The following is a 24,796-nucleotide window of genomic DNA, read 5'->3' on the forward strand; positions in this document are numbered from 1 at the left end:
GATGGTTTACATTTTTCCATTTCAAGGGAGGTTTCTGCCTTCCTTAGCAGACACCTGTCTTTTCAAACCAAGACACTGGCACAACCATACACTAATGCTATCCTTAAGGGAAGTGCTGGGACATGGAGCAACAGGTCTGAGTGTTCCATCTGCCTCAGAGTTTACAGGGACAGACAGGAAGCGAGCTGATTTCCAGAGCAGCAGCACAGCTCTGTGGTTCCAAGCATACGCCGAGGAACCAAGTATCTCTGCACTCCTCACCCCTCGGTTCCTCTGGAGCTCCAGGAGCCCAGGAGAAAGGTGGGACACTGATCTACAGTTAACCCCAAAATGCACATTAGTTCTTAGAAGTTTAGAGCAAGTCAGTGTTTCCTTCTTAGTACAGAGGAACTCCTGAATTCACAACAGAGGCTTCTGCAGTCCAAGCCTTTCCTATCTCACACCCCGCATGTCCCTGCATGAGGATGATGGGATTAGCACACATCACATTCCACCCCTCACTGCCAGCCTGGGGCACAATAATTTCTCCTAATTTTTTTACTTCGTTCTTTTTATCTCTTGAGTTCCTCCTCACCCTCTCTGAATTCACTCAGCACACTGACTAAATATCTCCACCTGCAGTTCTCTGCCATCTCCACATCCTTGATTTCCTTCAAACCACTTTACCAGCCTGGAGTTGGCTTTCCTCCTATCACCCTAACTGCTCCTTCAGCATGTTCCTTCTGAGGAGCCACCTCCTCATACTATCTTGAGGTTCAGGAGGCTCTGGGTTCTCTCCTCTGCTCTCTCTGAGGTTTCCCTCTCACATCTCACACAACTTCCCAGCTGTTAGATTTGTATTGACAGTATACAGCCACCTCCATGTAGCCTGCCCCAGAAATTCTGCCCACCGATACTGAGTTTCCTTGTCTCCTGATTTTCCTCTCAATCATGCAAGCCCAGCACAGGACAGCACTGCTTATTCAAGCCACTTGATGCTATTTTCAGATGAGGCAGTGATTTTGCTGCCATATTTTCTGCAACTTCCTCCCCTCCTTACTTGGACCCTTGAGTATTTCTGTGTATTTTTTAAAACTTTATTGACTCCTTTTGCCTTTACCACATTACTCCTTTCATCTTCTCCTTCTTCATATTACCACATAGGAATTATTTTTCTTCACTTTTAAGGCCATTCACAGCCTATCTCTAACCATCTCTTGTGCATTATCAAGTTTCAGCTCTCCCTGTCAATGCAATAGGGTGTAACACAGCCAGAAGACTGAATACCAGTTTCCTACCAAATCTAAAGAGGCTGTGAAATGAAATTGCTGAACTATTAATTGTAACATGTAAGTCATGTAAACTTGATGTCTCTCAGTGCCTGAAAAGTGGGAAATGTGAGAATGTAGTATCAGTTTTCCAAAAGGTTTCAGATGAAAGCAAGGCACTTACTGATCTGAAATGGCAATAAAGAGAACACATAGAGATAAATCTGATAGAGCAGAGAATCTCTTTTACCAGAGAATAACCAGATATAAGTAAGAAGCCACTTTTCAGCATGGAGAATGGTTATCGACTCTGCCTCATCAAATTGATGCAGAGACTCTGGTTGTTCAAAATAGGAGCAAAATAACTGGAAGAGTAAGCAAAAAGGGCAAAAACTCAGGGGATGTAAAACTATCTACAAAGAACCTAAATCTGAACTAAAATCAGGAAGCAGGAAGTTCCTTTGAATCCAGATAGGAAAAAGAGATGGCAAACTAAATCCTGCAGTGTTGGAATCCAAAATAAAAGCCTCTCTGAGCTCCTCAGAGAGAGAAAAGAATTAAAATACATTAAGCCATAGATATAGGTAAGTTTTAGTTTTAAGTAAGTAAAAATATAGCTTAAGTGCCCTAAGAATCTGCGTTAGCTAGTGAAAAGCCTTATTACCCAGTTTAAGGTTCAGTGATAATACCCTTCACAAATTCAACTTAGCTCTAGACATAATGAAAATATAGTTTGCATTCTTGGAAAAGAATGGATAGAATTACTCACGTAAACAGATAATACCCTATACATAAGATTTAGATAAAAAGAACATTGCTTTTGCATGTTAGAATTAAGTTCAGATTGGTGTAGAAAGTATTGTTTTAGAAGTGTGTTTTTAGCTGATTGGATGATTTATGAATTTAATCCCCTGTATTGGGGAACGGAGAAGAACGACTGACAGAAGAAAAAAAAACATCCAAAGAAGAACAGCAGCACCATCATCACCACCAATTGCTTTTGCAGCCCAAGACAACAGAACTCCCCACCGAGAAGCTGCTTCCCTGAACACTGGGATCTTATACCAGAGAGCTGCTGCTCAGAACTCAGGACTTCATGCCAAAAGCTTTTAGCAAATACTTTAACTCTCTGAACTCTTTGCCTTTGAGACTGATGCTTTTATACAATAAAAACCTTTCTAGCAAACATCAACTGCTCATGTCTCTTTGAGACCTGGAAATATTACCAGAATCCCCGTTGAAACTTGACACCGCAGAAATGCTGTGTTAGAGAAAAAAAACTACTCCCCTTATGCAGTCATACTAACGGGCTTTAAAACAGCTATTTCCAACAAGATGCCAGAGCTACTGACACTGATTTTTTAAATGCTGCTATTGCATGTTCAGAAACTGGGAGGGAGAAGAGCATACAAGGGACCATTAGAAAAAGGAGAGAAAAAAGAGGAATTGCTGTCATGTGGCTATGCAAATCCTGATGGCCTGTGTCCTGCACCCACCAACTCAGATAATTCCAGTGAAGAATGTATAAGGGAACTTACGTTATGAGGGTACATGTTACCCACAAAGACATGAGTGACAGTAACATGATCAGGCAAGCACATTTACCCAAATAACAGAGCAGAGCTACCCACAGTGCTGAGGGCTTGCTGGACATGAGCCCAATCCCACAATTTTCCTTCCTTTCAAACCACTGGCCTGAAATAGGGTTTCCACCCGCAAAGCTGTGAAGCTTTATGACCTGTTTGCTATTCTGCAGGAACAGACATGTCTTGCCTGCAGCACACCCCTCGAACTAAATCCCCCCACAAGCAGGCTCTGCATGATGAGTCTAGCAAGTCTAGCAAAGAAAAAAAAAATTAACAGGGCACAAATGGGGAGGTACCTGTGAGGAATGGGGTGTTGCGCTTGATGAAGCCAAGTTTGTCTGGCTGGTCACATTCTTTTCTAAAGAATCTATTTTCTCAAAAGTTCTCTTCTGCCTCATTGTGTCCTGTGGAGCAGCCACATTGCTGGGAAAGGCTTCCCTAATGTCCAGGTCCTGTCTGTACAGAGACCTGCTGCTGGCTGAGACATCATCCCTGGAGCTCCAGCTGATGCATTTTTTCAAGTGGTCAGACTGAAACCTGACCTTGCTGCTCTCTGCTGGGACACTGTTCTCCAGGCTCTCAGCATCCAGGCTGATTTTGCTTCCCCTGCAAGCTGCTGACCTGCCCACCACAGCACGCATCTCAGCGATCACTTTATCATTCAGAGCTGTGAGTTCACTGCTGCTGCCCACAGAGCCAGGTCTTGCTTGACCTGTTCCTTGCCTCCTTCCTTTCCTTTTTCTCAAGCTTGGAGAAGGGCCAGTTGAATAACCAGAATCCTGATGGCTTATACCAGTTGGGTACTCCTGAGTCTGCAGGCTGTTCTGCCGACTGTGGTGGAGTTCCATGTTCTTGAGAACATTGGCTTCTAAGATCCTCCAAGACTGCTTGAAGCTGTCCTTTGAAGCAAGATGACCGGGCAGTTTAGTGGAGGTATCAGTTGTTGCAGCAGAAGAGTGGGAGAGTTTGGCAGATTGGTCAATGTTGACCATATGTTTTATGTATTCTCTGCCAGCTGGGCTGTATTCAGTGGAAGAGGGATTTCTGCCATGCTTCTTTGCAGCTTGTTGTTGTTGCATACTGGGATGCTTCAATAATTTGACTGATTGCTGTTGCTTTTTTAAGCTATTGCTTGGTGACCTTGATGGAGACATCCCACTCATATAAATGCTTTCAGTGTCCATATCTACTGGTGGCTCATCATAAATTGGCAACTCTAAAGATGGCTCATCGTATATAGGTGCAGGAGAGGCACACGTAGGGGATGCAGGCTGGGGTGTTCCTGTCCGACTCCTTGGAGGTGTTTGAGAAGTAGGACCATTCATCAGCACCAGGCAAAACCCACCACTCTCTGTCTTTTTGATCTGCATAGACTGCTTTGTTTCTCCAGAAGGCATTTGCTTTGCAGCTCCAGGGCTCTGGGATGTGGATTGAGGCTGAGCATATATAGCTGGTTTGGGAAGAGATTTTGGACTGTTGGGCTTTGGAGCACCCTGCAGCTGAAGAGAACTATCTGAAAAGCTCTGCATCTGCCTCAAACTGTTCACTTTGACCAACATGGCTGCTTTTGTGCCTGGCAGAGGCTGCCAGTGGGTAGGAGTCTCCCTATAAGAAGAAAGATACAAATACACACAATTATTTAAGAATTATATCTACTGAGGTACCTTCTACATCTACCAAATACCTAAAAACTGTTAGTCTCAAAGTGTCTGAATATTCCCCAATCAGTTATATCAGTAAGTTATTTTTTCTTGGAGATCCCACTCGCTGAAACAGAAAAACATTGTTGTTACATAATAAATATCTAAATCATGAAGAGCAGAACAATGGGATGAAAGGAGTTTGTGATACTATAATCTATCTGGTATCAGCAGCAGTGATATAGGACACAATCTATGCTTCTCAAGGCTCAGCAGATAGCATGACACCCAAAACAACCAGCTGAAAACCAGCAAGCTATTCTGGAACATTAAACTCAAGTATTAAATTGGAAAGTAATTCCAAGTATCTGCTTTCAGATTATCCAGCTAAGATGACAGTCCTTCCACATCATGCTAATTTTTAATTTAAGTTTCCAGATGTGAGTTTTGTAGAAAAACCTATGAAGTCTATGGGCGGTATATGGAGGTGGCCATCCTCCACTCACAGCTTACATTCCCACACAACCTGCCAAGCCTCCACCTGTGAGGTGCCTCTTCCCAGAGAGGCAAATGTTTAGTTTCAGATAAGCATTGTTAAAGTGAGATGCGTGGCTTTAAAGCCCAGGAAGAGTAAATTCCACCCTCTGCCTCAGGGGATGGGCCCTGTGAGCCTGGGAAGAGTTACCCTACCCCAGACCTCATGGGGCATCAGCCCAGGGTGCTCTGATTGAGTTTACCCCTGGAGTTTCTCCCTTACTATGTGCCTATTAGTCCCTGACCTTAAACTCCACCCTGGCCCTGACCCCATAAAACCCACCATCCTGCCTCTGTTCGGGGCTCCCATTCTGTCTCTGGATCTAACCTTTGTTACTGTGTTGAATAAATGGTTTCCTGAGATTAATCAAGCAGAAGCCCATCTCATTGAATTCTCATGGTGGTCACCAGTAACTGTAGCCTCCCTGGACATGATTCTGCAGCAGTGGAATGCTACATCCACCCAGTCTTGTCCAGATGCACTCAGATCAGGTTGCCTTGGCAACACCAACTGGACTTGCTCAGCTCTCATGGCTGTGAAATCCTCCTCCGCACAGAGTATCCTCTAACGTGTGGTGGTACTTGGGATCCACCACAACCCAATACCCCAGTTCATAGAATATGTTCTATGGAGTAACAACAACCTGCTGTCAGGCTATGGGCACAGCCAGTCTGTGTTTGTGAGCTCCGAGGAAAAGGGAATGGAAAGGATATTAAACCAGCTGAGCTTCCAGATTTTCCAGGTTATCACAGTCCCCAGGAAGGCCCACTTGAATCTGACTCTATACCTCCATGTATCTGCTACCAGCCATCACTGGGTAAGACCTGAGAGCATACTGCATGTGTTCCATCTGAGATAGATGTTCCCAAACACCTTCATAGCTATTTTGCTCAGTTGGCACCTTCATCTTGCTCCCCGACTCCACACTGCTGACCTATCCTCTGTGGCCTCTGTGCTGGCAGACACCCACCTCAGCTGCATGCACAGAGCTGTCTCCCACCAATGTTAGGCTCTCTTGTGCCTTCCCTGCCAAACCCCAAGTTATCTGGACACCCCAGCCCTCTTGATCTCTGCTCCTGGTCTCCAGAGCCCTTTCACCTGGCCAGGTGCCAGCCTGCTCCTTCAGCACAGCTTCCCTGGGGTATTCTGCCTGTCCCTCCCCCATGGTTATCCTGCCAGTGCATCTACACACCCCCTGCTCTCCCCATACCATAGCCCAACAGGACACACCTGCCCCACATCACTGTGGGTGTCCTACTTCACCTGGTGCACTTCAGTCACCTTCCCCACATCCTCTGTCCCACACCTAATATGTCACATCTGTTCCCAATCACTGCCCTCCTAAAGGGGGGGTATGCTCCTTCCCTGTCCACTGCTTACTGAATTTTTGGCAAAACATATTCCCTGCTGGCAATGTGTTGCTGTGAATCCCACCTCGACACAATGGCACCAGGAGTGGCACGGACAAGGCTGGCACTGACTGCCCTGACATAGATGCAGTGCCTAACCCCTGGCCAGGGTCCAAAGGCCTCACCACACTCTGCTCGCACTTGCCACACCTCCGCCTTTGCAGGGCTGGTTCCTTTCCCTCAAGAGAGTCCATGTATCTCTCTTGCGCAACTACCCAGGTGTGATCAGAGAAGGTTGAGAAAGGGCTGTCTTCCCCTGCTTTGCACCCTGGGGCCCCCTCTTGCTCTGGGACCTCCTAAGTATCTCCCACTGAGGCACCAAGGATTTTATTTTAAGGGAGCTCCTGATACTACTTCAGTATGGTGATGCAACTGCCAGGAGGAAGGCCTGTTTCCCAGCTTCCACCTTCCTTCTCTACACAGCACTGCAGCTCAGTGCTGACCTAAGCTCTATGCAGAGAGCAGCTTGGGAAATACTGACAAATTTGGGATTGGCCTCTCTGCATCTCCCCAAGCCACCATCAAACACAGCCCCTACTCTCCCACTCCTGTTTAGCCCTCAGTGGCTTGTCCTCCACATGCTTCTTCCTGGGGCATGATGCCTAATGCAGGGGTCAAGTACCAACAGTCCCAAGTGAGGATGCACAGAGGGAACCACCAGCGGTAACAACAGGATGAGGGTGGCATTCATGAGGACACTTGGCTCCACAACCCACCAGGTATTCGAGGTATCCTTGCATCAGTGCATCTCTCCTGTGCATGGCCAAGCTCCAGTCTCAATCCCAAGCTCTGCTAAAGACCTGGCTCTTCTTTGAAGAGTGCCTGGACTAACAGGAAGAACCAGAAGAGCAACACTTGGTAAGCTTTTAAATGACACCCCCATGGCTGTACAAGTGGCTTGTTTTATGGCACAGAAGAATGATGGGCACAGAGCAAGCAGGACAGAACCATCCACAGGCTCCTGACTCAGCAGGCAGGCCACAAGTGTGTGACTGGGACATATTTTAGCTCAGCCCGACAGCAACCATCATTGTGTCTGGACCAGCACTATCCAGTTGTTGGGATGCAGGGTAGCAGAGCGATAACCCAGAGCTTCAGATGCATCCTACTGCCTTGCAAGACCTTCAGTTATGTCAGGGCTGGAAAATAACCCTGTGCTCTGTGGAAAGGTGCTGGATGCCTACATTCCACAAGCCACCTCCTGACGCTTTTCCTCTTCCTGATGCGCAGCATTGCAGGTCCAGCCAGCTGTGCACAGCTGAGCCATCCACTTGGCCAAGGCTTGGCAGACCCGCCTCAGCCAGGCACAGCATGGCCAGACTTGTGCCACCTGTGCAGACTCATCACGCACTGGTACTGTCTGGCATTGGAAAATCAAACCCCCAAGAACTCAGCCTGAAGCTCTGCTACCTCCTCACTCAGCTCTGAGCCACAGGGAGGAGCCCCCTCCCTGTCCACACAGCAGGCACTGGCACCACCTCCTGCCCCATCTGTCCCAATTCACACCCACAGAGCAGCACTGGGAACATCTCCGCTGGTCCCTGCTCAGGTGTGGCCCTGGGCACCTGCAGAACACCACCAACCTGCCCATGAGAGATGGGTTCCTGCTCCAGCATGGCATTGTAACTTTTAGGGCCCTGTGGGACTTCAACTGGCAACAACCTCTGCCCCTGCATCTGTGAGAAAAAGTACAGCCCAGATATTAGGCCTCTGATGAGTGATGAGGGATTTGATCTGAAAAAGAAAAGAGGATACTGCAGTCACAGCCTCCTGCAGCTGTAAGCCGGGGGAGCAAAAGGCACTTCAAAAAGCACAACTCTTCACTGCCCAGAGTCCCTTCACCAGGATGCAAGGAAGCCATCTCTCACCTTGGGCCTGCCAGGACAGGAAGACATGCCAGGCCTTTAGCACAGACTTGGCTACATGGGTGAGACACGAGGGAGAGCAGCAGGAGCTCTGTGCTGGCTCAGGTTTCTCTCTGCACTTGCCCTGAGTCCAGCTGGCAAGACAGCAAGACAAGTTGGACAGACAGCCACAGCAAGGCAATGAAGAAGTGGTTCTGCCACAAGCAGCAAGCCTCCCTGCAGCAGGATTTTGGCACTTGCAGTCCACGCCCCAACATGTTCCCTCCTTCAAGCCTAGGTCAAAGCACGCATTGGGACCCAGCCTGTTCTGGACTGCTGAGAACCTCTGGAGCAGGCACAGCCCAGCACCAAGGGCACCCACCGACACTGCTTCTTTTTGACGGAAAGCACAAACACATGGGATTGCCACAGCTAGGCTGTCATGGACACTGGCAAGAGTCCAAAGCACCTAGATGCCCTGCAGGGACCAGAGGAAATCAGGAAGCTGTGCCACTACCATGTCACCGAGGCCATCATGCTCCCCCACCCAGGAATGTGATGGTCAAGGGAAACTTCTAAATGTGTGCTATACCCCACCTCACCCATCAGTCTCATCGCGGACACTTCATGTCATTTCCAGCCTCCCTGGCTGCCAGAGATGAGAGGAAAGAAGCACTGTCACAGAAAAGACAAGGCTGTCTTGAAAAGGCCATTTCCACAGCCAGGAGTGATCTCTTGGGGGCACGTCTGGATACAGCTTCCTTCAACTCAATCCCCAGGCTGCTGGCAAGACCGAGCAGAGGAGAACAGGGACTTCCTGACTTCCCAACATGAAGATTCAGTCTTGTCCTCCTGAATGGTGAAAGCCATGACAAAAAGCAAAGCCAATGGTGGAGAAGTGTCCCAATTCAGCCTCTCAGCCAAGACCTTAAGCCACTAGCAGCAGAGACCCTGACAAATCCCCTGGGACTTGTGTGAGGAATGCTCTCAAGTAGCTCCAATATAAAGGCCTCAACTTGGCACTGGTTTCCCCAGCCTGCATCCAGCTCAAACAGGCCCAGCACATCTAGCAGCTCTCCTCGAGCTCCAGATCTCCATTGTTTGTTTTGCTCCCTCCCAGAAGCCTGAAGAAAAGGCCTGCACCATAGCTCTGCCCTTTCTAGAAGTTGTTTTCCTGGTGCTGTGACAAGGTGAATGAACAGGGATGTTTGTATTCCAGCAACATTGCTGCTCTGCCCCCAATTCCCACACTGGAGGCAACCTGTCCAAACCAAAAACTCTGCAGACTTGTGCAGAGAACACTGTGTTTGCCTAAACTACACCAAGGCCAACTGCACAAGAAGGAAACAAACCTGTATTAGGGATTCTTATGGTCTTTCTTGCTTGATTACGAAAACTTAATAATGGCATTACTTATGCTGTGCCTTAAGAGACATGAGCCCATGACAAGACAAACCAAACTTGGAAGAGGCAGAGGTATTCTCACAACCACCTTCTCATCATACATTCCCTCTCACTCCTCTTCCAGTACATATTTCTGGCACTGTAAGACCAAGACCCTGCTCCTTCCCAGTCGAGGGTGCTGAGCTGTGGAAAAGGTGGATGAGGAGGGGACAGGCAGCAGAACTTGCTGCCCATGCAGAAGGGACCCTCACCTTCCTCTTCTGGGTGACAGAATGTTCCTAGGGTAGGTGGCTTTCTTGTGAAGGATTTTAAGATATCCTGCTATTGCAAAGAGAACCTTGGAAACAGCACTCTGAAAGTCCCAGTGCTGACACTAGGAGAAACAGGGGAAGAGGAGTAAGGAGGCTGGTCTGCATGGACAGCAGGGCTGGAGACAGCAGAGTCTGCTCACAATACTGGCCTGCAGTGAGCTGAAATGCTGCAGACCAGCATACAGGCTCCCAGAAAGACTGCCTTCTTCAGGCTTGGCTCTCCACCATGCCCTTTCTCACCCATTACTTTGGAGTTCCAGCAAAGCTCAGCATGGCTGCAGTGGCTCAGAGTACACTTCCAAAATGCTGCATTCAGCCCCAGGCTGGTCTCACAGTCCCCAAAGGAATATGTCCATCTTTGCAGAGTTTTCCAGTGTGAGAAAGCATAACTTGGACATCATTTCCCCTGAAGAGAGTTCATATTGCCTCCTAACAGGATTGCAGGAGCTCTGGAAGTGTCTGGAGCCGGGAGGCAAGTGCTGTTTGCTGTCCTTGTCCAAGGACAGCAAGGGAGAAGCAGAATCAGCACTGGGCTGGGCAGCCCCAGGAAGCACAGCTGAGAAACATCATGGGAGCAAGAGCATGGGCAGAGGAGCTTTCCTCAGGAGGCTCCAGAGATGGTCAAAGGCAGCAGGGTCTTACCCCGCTGTAAGAAGCTGCCATTTCCCTAGGTGGTTGACCCTTCTGTGCTGCTTGGGGAGGCCAAAGGCTGATGTCTGGAGAAGTCGGCTCCAAGCCACTGCGACAGCTGGAATAGCAGCAGCAAAGCTGTGGGGCAGTGAGGGAGGGGTGGCATGGCATGGAGACAGAGGGAACAGGCAGCAAGGTTCGGGGAGCATCTCTGTTCTCGAGGCTGCTGAGGGTTTGGCAGCATTGAGATGTGGCAGGGGGGCACAAGAAATTCAGCAGTGCTGAGAGAAGGCACAAGAGAGGAAAGGTGGTAAAAACCAGTTTACTAAAGGAAAAAACCTTGACCACAAAGTGTAACTAAAAAAAGAATGAAATTCCTTCCCCCAGATCTTTGTGGCATGACGTTGCAGGAGCCCCTCTTGGGGACTACACTGGTCTCTGCTGGCCTCTCCATCTATCACAGGATGACAAATATGAAGGAAAGAGAAACACTATTTTTTGTGCTAGCATTAAGAGACAAAAGTGAAACTGTCTTGGGTGCAGATGCTACCAACAGCACTTCAATTGTTCACCCTCTGTTTACGCAGCTGCACCTCTCCAAAGCAGAGGAGGACATGTCTGAAGTTGTCTTTGGAGAACACCACAGACAACAGAGCTGAAAAGTTCAGCATGCTCATGTTGTTAGTATACCAGACATCCCAGCAATGGCATTAGATCCCACTTAAGAGCATTTGCTTCTGGCTCAGCTCTTTGTTCCCCATTTTACAAGCCAGCAAAAGGCAAGAAATCTCTCCTTGATAAGGTGTAATATATCCTGAGCTTCACAGAGTCCAAAGTACTCCTGACTGTGCTGATTTTAACACCAGCTGGAATTAAACTCCAATACGCCACTCCCCTTCATATAAGCACCACACTCTCCAGAGCAGCCATGAAGAATCTTCCATGGCAAACAGCTCCAGCCACTGCTCCGGCAGAGATCGCAGAACCATCTACAAAGCCTGGGCAAGATTTGAACCCTTTCATTACCCAGGTGAGACTTGCAGATTAATCTTTTTTTTCCAGAGAGAGAAAGAGAGAGGAATCAACAGGTAAAGAGACTTTATAAACTATCAGAAACAATGAAGAACAGAATTAAGCTTCAGAAAAAGTAGAGAATAAGGAGATGCTTTAATACACTGAAGATATTTTTCTGTTAAAGCTATGGAGATGGACAGTAGTGTTCTGAAAAAAACTCCTTTAATTCATGACAGAGTATATTGGGAGGAATGGAGTAGTTCAAAGTGTAGATTTTGAGCAAAAAGTGAAGTGGTTGTGATACAGTGAGGTGCTGGAACAGAGGGAGAGAAGTAATAGTTAAAGATTTGTGGCTTTGTAGAGGCAAAGAGAAAACTTCCGTTTCCAGGGAGGCTCACAGAGACAGATAAAGAAAACTTTTGCCTTTGAATAACTCATCCTTAAAAATGACATCCCTAGACTCATTTGACCCATAACACACTTCAGAGTGATGTGAAATGGGAGGAGACAACTGATGACAGATTTTTGGGCAGCTAGCATCAGAGAAGTAAGAAGCTATGAAGAAAATTAGTTTTCTTGTGAGAAAGCTCCATAGATTAGCAGAAAAAGACTTTGTTTCTCTACAAAGACTGATGAGAAGACTCTAGCAAGAATTGAGGCTGTTTTAAACACCAAAGTTTTTTTGTCTCTGTGTTGTCATGTGAACAAGGAAATGGTTGAGTAGTGGGGGAGAAAAGGGTTTTCTGAAAGTTTTATTCTGGTTTTCTTATTCTTGTAGTTTTGTTAATAAACTTTCTTTATTCCTTTTAAGTTTTAAGCCTGTTTTGCTCTTGTTCTAATCCATATCTCACAGCAAGAAATAAGTAAGTTTTCTAGTGATTTTTTAGTTGCTGCTTTAAAACCACAACAGTAGGAAAGGAAGGAGCCAGACCAGGGGCTCACCTGCACCCCACAGCAGCCTTGCACAGGAGCTATGCTGTCCCAACAAACTCTGCTGCAAATTTTTTGAGAGTTCTCATCACTGCAAGACACTCCTGCCTGTCCCCTCGCCTTCTGTTTTAGCACCCAGAGCAAGATTATCCTTTGATGTGTATTTTAAGGGTATCTCACACAAAGATGGCCTGGCCCAAGCTGGGGACATTCAGGCAGTACTGAAAGCAGACAGCTGTACCCCAAGTAGACCCTCCAGCGGGGGGTCACCATGGCAGTGATTGGTAGCCTGGCAGTACTTCGCCCCAGTGCTGCACTCTCCTGGGGCAGCACGGCACCCTCCTGGGAAAGCATGGTTCCCAACCTACCTGACAGGGCCTGCCTGGCAGCTAAATTCACCCATTAGATATAAACAGAGAAAGCTGAAGCTCTCCCCCTACCTGGCAGGATCTTTCCTCTTCTCCACCGCACTGTCCCACTTGCCCTTCTCCATCTCCTGGAGGACAGCCATTTGAATGACGGTGCTTCTGCCACCGCTGCTTCGGTGCTCCTGGCCACAGCAGTCAGGCTGGGAGCTGCCCTTCATGGCCTGGAGCTGTGCCAAGGGCACAATGTCACAGCCCTGGGGCCGGTGCCACACTGTCTGCCGTGTGATGGCATTGTAGTAGTAGAAGCGGTTGTTGTTCTGGTCAAAGAGTTCCCACCACTGCTTCTTGTCTGACTGGCGCACCTTCAGGTTGGGAGGGGGCTCCCAGCTGCACTCCCCAGTGGTCAGGTTCACATACATCCGCTCTTGGGAACGGGGCTCGATGATCTCCACCCAGTCTGAGCTGCAGGAACACAAGAGCCACATTAATCTGGGCCAGAAGCCCAAAGCAAACATCTTGTCTGTCCTATAGAGCTGCTGCCACTGGGCCAGGCAGCCTGCCTGCAGATCAAAGCATTGCTTGGGGCTACAGAGCCATCTAATGATCTTAGGAGAAGCCAGGACAAGGGCTTGGAGTTGGGCTGAGACAAAAGACCAGTTCTTTGGTTCAGGGAAGGGGATGTCACCCCCATTAGCCTGGCCCCCTCACTCCCCACTCACCAGCACAGAACTAACCCAAAGGGTTAGTTAGCATCTGCTGATGCTGGGATGACTCACATCAAGGGCTGGCCCGGTTGCAGGAGTGGCAGTGCCTGGGAGATGTGCAAGGGACTTGACTTTCAGGAGCAGGGAGTATCTGCAGAGCAGGATCTGCTCCTTTTGAGAGCTGCACATTCCACCTGGGGAAACCAGACCTCTGGGTCCCATGGACCCTGCTCAGAGTCCACAGCTATTTGTCCAAAAGGTACATGTGGGGAATAAGTGGTGGATGAGACTATCTCCATTGCAGGCTCTTCCCCCTCCCCCTTGGCTGATGGAACAGAGCCTTCAAGAGGGTATAAGGTGACCCAATGGACAGGCCCTACTGCTGATCCACAGCTTTTGCAGCCCTAAAAAAATCCTTGATCCCCAGGGTCCTTTACCAGCACCCACGATGGCCCAGTCAGTGAGACCAAGGCAGGCAGTGCTGTAGTACTGGTTTTCAGGCAGACGAGCACAGGGGTTTTGATGAAGAGGTGTTGGGTTGCATACCCATCATACATGGCACATCTATCTTATCACTGACACACCAACCCTTAAAGAGCTGGCCTGAGCAGCTTAGCAAAGCCAAAGCCTCCCCAGACTGGTTACTCCATGCAGTAACCCAAACCATTTTGAATAGCCCAGGCAAATGGAGGAAGGGAGCGCAAACCCAGCAAGGTTTCCCTCTACAAAGGAGATATACAGCCTAAAGCAATCCTGAGCCCAGTTGTATGCTCAGCATGCTGAAAAACAACACGCACCGCTCAGCTCCTGCTCCTACCTCCCAAAGCCAACATCCTAATGCTGGTGGAAGCTGCAGGAAGGAGGGCCTAGTTAACCAAAGCTATTTTTGTTATTAAAAAAAGCCATATGAAGAGGACTTGAAACCCCTTGAAACCTGTTCCTTCCCAGGGGCTCACTCTGACACAACCTCCAGCTGCTTTCCTGCAAGAGCATGACAGCAGAAGCCATTCCCACAGCAGAAGCAGGAGAAGGGAGATCCCACTGCATCCCTCTCACACTCTGAGCTGCCAGATTGCAGGTCCTCAGAAGGTTCAGAAGTGATGGTGGAAGCATTGCAGTGCTCAAAATGGCAGCCTGGGCTCCTGTGCCCAGCCCTGCTGGTATGGTTATGGGAGAGGATGCAGTTCCTGGCATGGCAGTCCAGTCTTTGGCTCTGCCCTGGCTTTCTGAGGAAGGTCAGCATGTCTCCTACCACCAGGCAAATCTAGGTGAGGGTTTAATTGCCCACTGCACCTCCCTGCTAGGACAACTGTGGGTTTGATTGACAGCAATCAATGCTGAGCAGTCTGGCATGCACCCATAAAAAGCAGGCCAATCCTCAACTCCCTGAGGATTCAAAATTGATAAGTACAATGTCAATTCAACACAAAGTAAATGTAAATTGTCTCTGAAAAGGTGCAATTCCCCTGCCACAATACCAAGCACAGACACTACGCAATGCTGACCTCCATGCATTCTCATGGAGGGCTGATGGTCAGGCTACCACAGACAGGCTGGTTGGGAAAGCTGATCTGGGTGAAGGCCACTTCTTTTGTGTCATAGGTCAGTTTTCAGGCAGATGTGCTTACCCACCCCAGACTACCACCATTCATAACTGTTCACACTGACAAACAAGGAGCTGGGAACAGAGCACACCACCTTTGCCCATGGCACCAGTTCCTGATGGTCTCCCACCGCCACCAGACAAGGCACTGCTAAGAGTGTGCTTGCAAAGAGATCCCACTTAGAAAACCCTATATTCAGAAAACATCTGGGGTTTATGGTTTGCTGGTTTTGAGTCAAAACAACTTCAGTTCCTCTATTTGATTTAAGGTTGTGCTGGTTTTGCATTAATTGATACTTGATGAGGAGCAAAGAAGCCACTCAGGGAAATTATATTTCTGACAAACTGCTAAGAGTTTCCTCTGTGCCTGGAAAAAAACAATAGCTCTGAGAACTAACAACCTATTAAACCATTTAGAAGCTGGGTCTGCCTCTGTGAATTTCACATTTTAAAGACAGGCAAGCCCGGGAAATTTCTCTCTTGCTTCCAGCTTTGAAGAAGTAGCTGGGTGTCGGTTGGGCCAGCCCTGCTCCACCATGGCCTGTGTGGCCAGGCAGACCCCAAGGGTGGCCAGGCTGGGGATGGGAGGCTGTGGGGCCCTGGCTGCTAACATCTCGCTGACACTAAGCCCAAGCTGGGGTCTGCTGGCCCTGGGAGCGGCTCCAGGCCAAGCCAGGCCCCCTGTGCCGTGGCTCCAGCAGCTGCGAGGCCGAGGGAGGGGGGCTCCGTGTGGCCTGAAATCCAACACCGTGACTGCTGCAGCCACTGCCAGCAGAAACCATCATGACCATCTGCAGGCCTGGGTGAGATATTAACTCTCCCAGTGCACAGATGAGACCTACAGACCTTGATCTTGAGTGAGAGAAAAGCACAGTGAGGACATGTAGAGGACAACATGAAGACATCAAGGTTAGTAAAGGAGGAGTCACGTCCCAGATAGAAGAAGAATGAGGAGATGCCCTCATTCTTCTGGTAAAGCCATGGAGATGGATTATGGTACACTAAAATATCCCCTTTAATTCATGAGAAAGTATGGGGGGGATGAAGTGTTCAAAGTGTAGATGTGAGAAGAGGCATCTATAATGAAGCAAAACAGATGTTGAAGTAGCTGTGATCCCATGAGAAGCTTGAACAGAGAGAGAGAGATGAGAGTGATGAAGACCCTTTGTCCCCAGGGAAAGTAGATCTCTGTTACCAGAGATGATCACAGATATAGATGAAGAGAACCTCTGCTTTTGAACAGCTCATCCTTAAAATAATACCCCATAAGCTGACATGGCCCATGAACTCAGCTGTGGGAAGGCTGTGAAAATGGGAGGAGCTTCACGATTGCAGAATTTTTTCCCCCAGGCAGCTGCTATTTGTGGAAATTAAAAGCCACGAGAGAACTGTTTCTTGTGGACAAGTCTCCATGGCATGGCAAAAGAAAAATTCTCCCTACAAGAACAGATAAAAGACTATTGTTGAGGTGGTAACTGATTGAAAATCCCAGGTTTTGTCTCTTCGTTGTCAGTTGGGAAAGAAAAGAAGTTGGGCTTCGGGAGGAGAAGTGTTCTGAAGGTTTTATTCTGATTCTTATTATTCTTCTAGTTCTGTTAATAAAGGTTTTTTATACCTTTTAAGTATTGAGCCTGTTTTTTCCTCCTCCTAATTCATACCTCACAGTAGGAAATAAGTAAATAATTCTAAGTAGGTGCACGGGTAATTTTCTCTAGCGCTAAACCCACTACATTATTTGGTGCATTGGCCAGGAAACTCAAATTAGCAAACCTAAACCACTACAAAGGTGAACACAACAGCCATACCAGCACCCCATGTCCTGGCTCACATTGAGAGTTGCAGAACCAACCCTGTTCTTCCCTTGCAGTTGCAATGTCAAACTGCAAACAAGCAAAAAAAGGAATTCAAAGACATCAGCAAACAAACATAAAAGGGAAAACCAAGAGCAGCAGCAGAGCCCAGCAGTTCTGGGAGCAGAGCACAACGAGCAGGTTTATGGAGAGAGAAACTACAAAATGTGGGTTTGACAAGGAACTAGCATGGAGGATTCAAGGGAGAGCTCCAAGGAACCCAAGGGGAGTGGTGTCCGAGAGCACCCCAACTCTTCACAAGGACAGACAGACAACAGGAAAAGGGGTAGAGAGAGCTGAGAGGGATACTTAGACCCAAGTAGCTCACTGGAAGCTTCAGAGTGTGGGGAGAGGCTGCCATCCACGCAGGAATGTGAGAGCTTCACCCAAATGTGGGGGCATGGCCTGCCACTCTTGGGGCAGAGCAGGTGTTGGAAGGGCTGGAAGAGGAAAGCAGTACAAAAACACACACAAACATGAGCCTGGGAGAAAGACCAGAGACAGTTCTGGAGGTTTTGCCTGGCAAGGAAGAAAAAATATACAACACCTTGCAAGACCCTGAGTAATCGTGAGTCACTTGAGCCATCAGCCTTAATGCTCAAGAGTGCACTGTGTTTGATCTGTTTTGCTAGCAAATAGGTTAGCAAAGCTTCAGAACACCAATGGTTGTACCATGCTGCTGCTCCTCAGCAGAGAGGTCAGCTACTTTCTGTTAAGTGCAAGCTACTGAAAATAAATTCTTCTCATAGCACTTGGCCATAACTCAGTGTATGTTGCTAACTACAGTTTTCCATTTTAACAAGCTTACGGTCAGCTTTGTGTGCAAAGACACTTTAGTGGATGACTTGGGGGGGTGACCTCTTTGCTCTCTTTAAAATTAAAGGGCTGAGGATGACTGAGGTAGAGCTTAACCAGGTAAAAAAATCTGCAGAAAATACACTGAGAAATACTAAAGAGTTTGGTACAATCACACAGAAAGAAGAAAAGCAAGGACCACATTCCTGGAGCAGGGCCAGCCTCAGGCTGCCACAGAAACCTCAAACATAACATTAGGAACTCTGGAAAGACATGATAAACCAGAATTGCAGAGGTAAGGCCGTAACTTGGACACAGAAAAAAATATTAATTCATATTCCACTTTACAAGGTTAAAGAAGTTTCCTGGGGATGATTTAAATAATGCTTTTCCCTGTCCTTTCAGAGATGCAGCAGCCACAGAGTGTGCACCCACTCCCACTAGCACTGCTCCCACCAGCAGGATCACAGCAATGGTTTTAGTTCATCTCAGTTCCTGGGACTCAGCATCCCCAAAACAGGACTTGCCTGCAGGCCCCAATTTGCAGCTGGCATTGTAGAAGCAGACACAATACAAAGCAGATCCTTAAGAAACTTCATCCCAGTCTTTTTATTGCACCCATAACCGGCATCTTTAAATTCTTCTCACTCCACAATGCACTTCATCTTATTATCCATCATCACACTACCTTTTAAGTCCATTGGTGGAAGCACTGATTTGAGACAGCACCACCAGTAATCCACAATACAGGTAAACCCTAAAGCAGTACTGGGGTGGCAGGCCAGCTGTCAGCACCACTACAGCACCCAGCACACTTGGTCCTCCTCACAGCATGGCCAGCAGACTCCAATCCTCCTTGACCAACTAACCCACTCTTCTATAACTCCCATCCTTATTGGACACAGCTGTGAGGACAAGGCTGTTCCCACTGGTAATTAACACAGCTGCAATTTATCAGGGGCAAGACTACCTTCAGCACTATCCACTATCTCTATTCTTCTCCAGCATGCAGTCCCATATCAAACCCTCCACTGCCCAAGCACGGGACAGGCAGCCTGCTGGCATTGCAATGACTCCAGGGAACTAACATAATCACCAGGGCCTGCAAGGTGGAGGGATTTCAACAAAATCCCCACTTGCTTCCAAAAGCAACCCACATTCCCAATGTGCATTCTCCTGTACTGTCAGAAATTCCAGGAGCTTCCTGTGTGTCCTGAGTAATTCTTTCCAGACCTCCTATCTGGGAAACAGGACACTGCTCCAGCTGCTCACTCCAGCAAACAAAGCCCCCCAACTGTGAAGGCTTGTGCCTAGAGCATGCTGATGTTTTGGGGGAGTGGCAAGGCCATAGCAGGGTTCAGTCCCCAAGCAGCAGGATGCTGTGAACAGAATGGTGCACCATGCTGGTTTTTTTTATGAAGTGTTGTAATAGAAAGTACAGGTAAGAGCTAAGCTGCTGTGCTCTCTCCTGCAGCCTCAAGGACACAGGGGATGGACATGTACAAATTTTGCTCCTTCAAAACCAGCTTGAGTTCTTCCTGGCTGCCACTCCTGTTTGGCAAAGCATCGGAATAAAAAATAATAGCAGTAATTTTTAAGAAACGGTGTTCCATCCTGAAAGGGCATCTGCAAGCATCTCCTCACTAGAACTTTGTCACAAATGCTTAGTAGAAGGTCTAGGAGGGAATAAAATTTTTTTAACTACAGAGAACTGAGCAGGACCAGAAATGGAAAGGACCAGGTACAGGGGAAGAGTCACTTGCAAGAAGAGCTGAGGAAGCCAAGAAGTCAGTCACTCCCTCACAGGAGAGCTGGTTTTCCTGCCACCATTCTCCAAGTGACAACACAGCCGAGACAGTCAAGCACAGTCCTGGGACACCACAAGTTCTTTTCAAAGCTGTAAAAAGGTAGGAATAGTAGAGATGTTTTCTTACCCAGAGCTGTCAGCTCAAGATCAGCTTGATGTGACCTCTAGCCCCACCTGTGGAAGCTGCTCAGCACCAGCTTGAGGAGGCAAACATCTACTAAGGGGAAGAGAGCACTAAGGATAGCATGGGAATCAACTGCCTCAGGGAGCTTCACACCAGGCTGTCAACAAACCCCTGTGCATAGCTACAAGGAGACCTCTTATGACTTCGTCTCCCATTTCACTTCTATGCTCTGTAATTTTTGGATTTTTGTGCTTCAAGCCAAGATCCCACCTCATTCGCTCACTTTCCTTCTTTGGGCTGAGCCCTGCAGAGAGTTGCAGCACTAAGTTCTTCTTGGCCAAACATGGCTCCATACCAAGTGGAACTTTTCATTAATGCCCTCAATGGAGGCCTGCAGCATACTCAAAGCCAGCCCCAAGACAGAGATGACAGCTGTTGCCATCCCCAGAGATCATCCAGCTGAGGATGTGCCAATGCCAAAATTAAGTGCCTTGTTAACAGGTCCTCCTTGAAGAGGAGGAATGCGGTTTGGCCACAGAACAGTGAGGTACAATTCCCAGAGACTGGCCATGGTGTGACACCAGCCAAAGGCAGGGAAGTGCGTGCAGGGTTGCTTACTGTAGCAAAAAGTGAGGCGATGGGGATAGGCATCTGAAATTATCTGCCCCACAGAGATGAGCTTAAATCCTCTTTCATTTGCTGTTAATGGAGTAGAGGACAAAGGACCCATGAAAAGGAGCGGAAGCAGCTGTACTGGGAATGATGCTATGTTCACCATCCTGAGTCCTCTAAAAGAAGGCCCCCAAAGCAGAACATGGCAAACCAGTTCAGGAATGGGGAGTGTGTACCATCCTAGAGGCTCTACTGCTGCTGACATTGCTGCTCTTCCGTGGGTCCAGGCTCCTGGCTGACTGAAGAACAGCTTGGGCTGTGTTCAAGAAATTAAACATCATCACAGATTTTTTTTTTGTCAGACAATCACACTTGCCCCTTCACCTTCTGCACAACAGGCAAAGCCACGTCAGAAAAATTCACTTAGTATAGACACTGAGAAATCAACTGCAACCTCCAGGTGGCTCCGATTCACTCAGATTTGCATATCAAAGCTAGGGAAAGGCTGTAAAACTCATCTCTATCCTTGACCTCCAGAGAGCCTCCAGAAGGTCTCTACTATCAGCTCCTTATAGTAATCCTCCTTCAGCTGAGTTGGACAATTCAGGCTTTATTCACTGCCTTCTTGCAGCTGAGTCCATAAGAGCTGTAATTTACATTTTAGGATGAAAAAAATATCCAAAACAAACATCTCCCTCGTACACACACACACACACACACACACACACACACACACACACACACATATATATGCATATATATATATATAAGTAATGTATTTTGAATACACGTGTCCTTCTAACAAGAATTATAAAGGAACTAAAATAAATATGTCAGCCCGTTCACAAAACTCTCCTGCTCCTGAAAATAAGCACTATGCAAACAAACCTCTGCTTTGCCAGATACAGACCACACTGTGAAAATCCAGAACAAATGCTGATTGCTCAAAGCCTGAGCACATACTCTTAGCTTCAGCAAGAGCAGAACTGGGGCAGGCCTCTGAAAGCAAAGCCCAGTCTGGCAACACATTGCATAGAGAAGAGAGAATAACACCATAGTTTGTGTGGGTTAGGAGTACAAGAGAGCCTGGAAAAGGTCTTATCATAAAAAGCATCTCATTACTTTTGTGTTTTTAATTAAAAAAAACAACAACAAGAAACAAAACAAACACAACCTTCTGCTAGACCCCAAGCCTTCTGCTAGGTGGTATTTTCAAAGATGAAGATGTAAGATGGGAAACTTGGTGGCTTTCTGCTTGCTTGGACTCTGTTGGCTCTTGCCTCTTTCCTGGCTTTCTCAAACTTTCCCCCAGCCTAGGTACCAGCACTATTGGCTCCATCTTGCTGCTGTTAGCCTCTTGATTCACCCCAAATCCAGAGCAGAACAGACAGCCAACGGGTAGCTCATTCCATGGAAGCAGGTTAGGGCAACACCAAAATTACCAGCGAATTTCCCCAAGATCCTGTCTCAGAAAGAAAGAAGTAAAAAACAAGGACTTTTAGGATACAGGTGAGATGTCCTGGGGTCTCTACAAAAGGAGAGAGGAGGGGCATAAAGAAGGACAGACACCACGACAAGCCATTCCACAATGGTAATCAGCTTAAAATAAAGTCCACCACAGTCTCAAAGGCATAAGGCCTGACAGCCCAAGACCAGTACCTGAGCCTTGGGTGGGATGGATGCACAGGATCTTAGAGTCCTGTATGTTAGCAGGAAGAAATGAGGGCAGCACAGACACTCCCACACCAACCTTCATGTTTCTCCATCATCCACTCTGGGCTAAGTGTTGCCCACCAGGTTTGGACAGATTTGGGTCCTGAAATCACTCTCTGGAGCCACACAGAGAGCACCCCAAGGGGAGGGGAAGACAGAAGAACTTGAACTGCTGCTCATCCCCAACACATCCTTCACCCCCCTTCACAGGATGGGGAATTCTACAACAGAGGGAAGACTAAGGGACAGAAAACATCCCTGTTTTCACACCTTTGAGACAAAACACGAAGCACCTGCTGGATGGGCATTCTGAACAGGAGATCACGTACTGGAGACATAGGCACCACGGCACTGCTCAAAACAACACTAAAGGAAATTGCACCTGAGGGCAGGAGGAGCAGTATAATAAACTCCTGTTAAAAAAATCCTGGTGATGCAAACTGGGCACAGCTCTTCACCACAGAGCTACGATAAGCACAGGCTTCTGCTGCAGCTCCTCCATCCGAGATATAGAGGGCTACCTGCCACTTCCTTGGAGGCAAAGGGCCTCTCACTTCTCTCTGTCTCCAAATTGTCATTGAGCATGAGCACCTTGGACTGTGTTATGGCTGAAGACAAGCTGTGGCCACTTCAGCCTCAGCAGAAGGCAGAAGACATGTCAAAAAGCACTCAGCATCAAGAAGTTTACAGGTGCTTCCCTCCACTCTTTGCAATGATCTACAGGCTGGCCAGGGACACGCATCTGGCAAGCAGCCTCTTCTGCCTGTCTGTCCCAGGCAGCCCATTGATTTCACACGCTGAGGAGCAAAATCATTTGTGGAGCTTGAGCCCCAGGCCACAGCAGAGAAGTGAGCTAGCTTCTGTGGGCCACAGGACCTGCCTTGACATCCTGTCCAGCCCCCAAGCTGCTGTCATGGCATACCATGGGTTTCTCTTGCCGCCATGGCTGGAGTTTTCATTTTGCACGTCAGAGCACAAGCCCAAAACTCCAGTACTAAAACAGCCTCCCCTGCAAAAGCTCTGGTTTGCCCCAGACACAGTGGCACCTCCTAAGCTCAATGAAAGCTTCAGCAGAGTTATTTTTCCTTTTAAGGGGCTGAGCATTTAAGAACAAGTTGCAGAAGAAAAAAAAAAAACCTGGCAGTTTTCAGCCCCTCTCCTTACAAAATGTGCTGCATGCATCCACAGCTGCATCCAAATCACAGCTGCTGGAAAGCAGGCAGCTGTGGGGGGAAGCTCGGTGCCAGCAGGACGGTCCCTGCCCACGGGACATGAGGTGCCCTGGCAGGGAGCTGAGACATGGCGCAGCTAGGTACTGGCCACCTACCTGCACAGCCTTAGGCTGCATCAATCCCAGGACACGTGGTCAGGTCTGCCACTGGATTGGAACCAGGACTGGGACTGATACTAGCACCACTGCACCTGATGGTGACTGCATCCTACCTCAACATGCTCAGAACTAGACTTTGTCCCCAACAGACAGGATTTACACAGGAAAACTTCAATTTTATCAATATCCTAGAGAGGAAATATTCCACAGTTGCTGAAGTGAAGGCATTACAGGACAACCTGCCAGTTCAGCAACAAATGATGACCATGGCTGGGATGCCTACCTTCCACCCCTGGTGCTCCCCCATGGCGGCATGATGGGCTCAGCCCCAAGGAGGCAGCCTGATGCCTTCCCATCACCCCTATGGCGATGCTCATAGTTTCAGGGTGGATTTGTGCAGGCACACTGCAAGGATGGCTTGATGAACATCACCATGGTCACCTCACCTGTATAGCATCCCACCAAAGAGGGCAGCAGGACTCATGCAAGGTAATCACCAGATGCACAGTCACATCCTGCCAGGAGTATAAATCTCTGCAGACAGGTACCCAAGATATACACTTTCTCCATGTCTTCTTGGGACACACCAAGCTAAGACAAATGATGCCAGCTGAAGCAGATCTGAGCTTCATCCTCTTCTGAGAGTGTGTGCAGGCCCCAAGTCATACAGGATCTGCCCATAACGGCACTCAAAGCAGCTAAGAGCCTCCTAGCATGAATGAAACTCTAAAATCAGGCCTAGGCTGTTTGTGATTTTTTTTAAGGGGCATGCATACAAACAACAGGAAAGGATGGAAATTAAACCCCTAAGCCTCCTGCCTTCTCAATGGGCCCCAGCACATTTTAGCACTACCTGCTGATTGAAACCCTGGTCAGTGACTAGAAAGCTGAACGTGGCTCCACAGACCTGTAAGACCCCCACGCCTCCTGGCAGCTACTGAACAGAAGTAAACTGGACCTAAGCAGGATGACATTTCCCAATGCTGACAAAGCTCCACCCTGGGTGAAGAGCATCATGCCCTTAATATGCAGAAATGAAGTGCAGAAGTTATACCTGCCAAAATGACGTAGGGGAAGAGCCTAGAGCCCTGGAGAAGTAGCATATATCAAGCTAGGCTAAAGCAAGTAATGTCACGTCAATGATATCCCTCCTATTTCAAGGACAGCAGCACCTGCTGCCCTGTCATCCTATAATTACTGACAAAGGTCTTGATTTATCTAGCTTGCTGCCCAGCTGCTTCACAACTGAGGTTTACTCTTTACCACCTCCTATGTTACCACTACCGATTTCAGGGATTCCTCCCAGCATTGCCAGGAAGCCCTTGCAGCCAGAGGCCCAG

The 24,796-nt window shown here is 48.0% G+C and overlaps 1 protein-coding gene across 6 annotated transcripts in view; it reads right to left on the bottom strand.

Moving 5' to 3' along the window:
• The window catches only part of LOC131584876 (rho GTPase-activating protein 39-like), a 59,468-nt gene that overhangs the window by 15,883 nt on the left and 18,789 nt on the right, over positions 1-24,796 (bottom strand). For 5 of the 6 annotated variants that reach the window (XR_009278820.1, XM_058850423.1, XM_058850422.1 and 2 more), the window contains 2 exons: positions 12,991-13,380; positions 3,130-4,438 (listed from right to left, as the gene is read on the bottom strand). Coding sequence is in view for 5 of the 6 variants with exons in the window: in XM_058850423.1 (XP_058706406.1) it covers positions 3,130-4,438; positions 12,991-13,380 (1,699 nt within the window). In the remaining variant the exon portion in view is untranslated. Of the gene's footprint in view, positions 1-3,129; positions 4,439-12,990; positions 13,381-19,804; positions 19,877-24,796 lie in introns of those variants that run through there. The other variant, XM_058850424.1, reaches the window with a different exon arrangement.

The sequence above is a fragment of the Poecile atricapillus genome, chromosome 15, assembly GCF_030490865.1.
Source record: "Poecile atricapillus isolate bPoeAtr1 chromosome 15, bPoeAtr1.hap1, whole genome shotgun sequence".
Lineage (NCBI taxonomy): Eukaryota > Metazoa > Chordata > Aves > Passeriformes > Paridae > Poecile > Poecile atricapillus.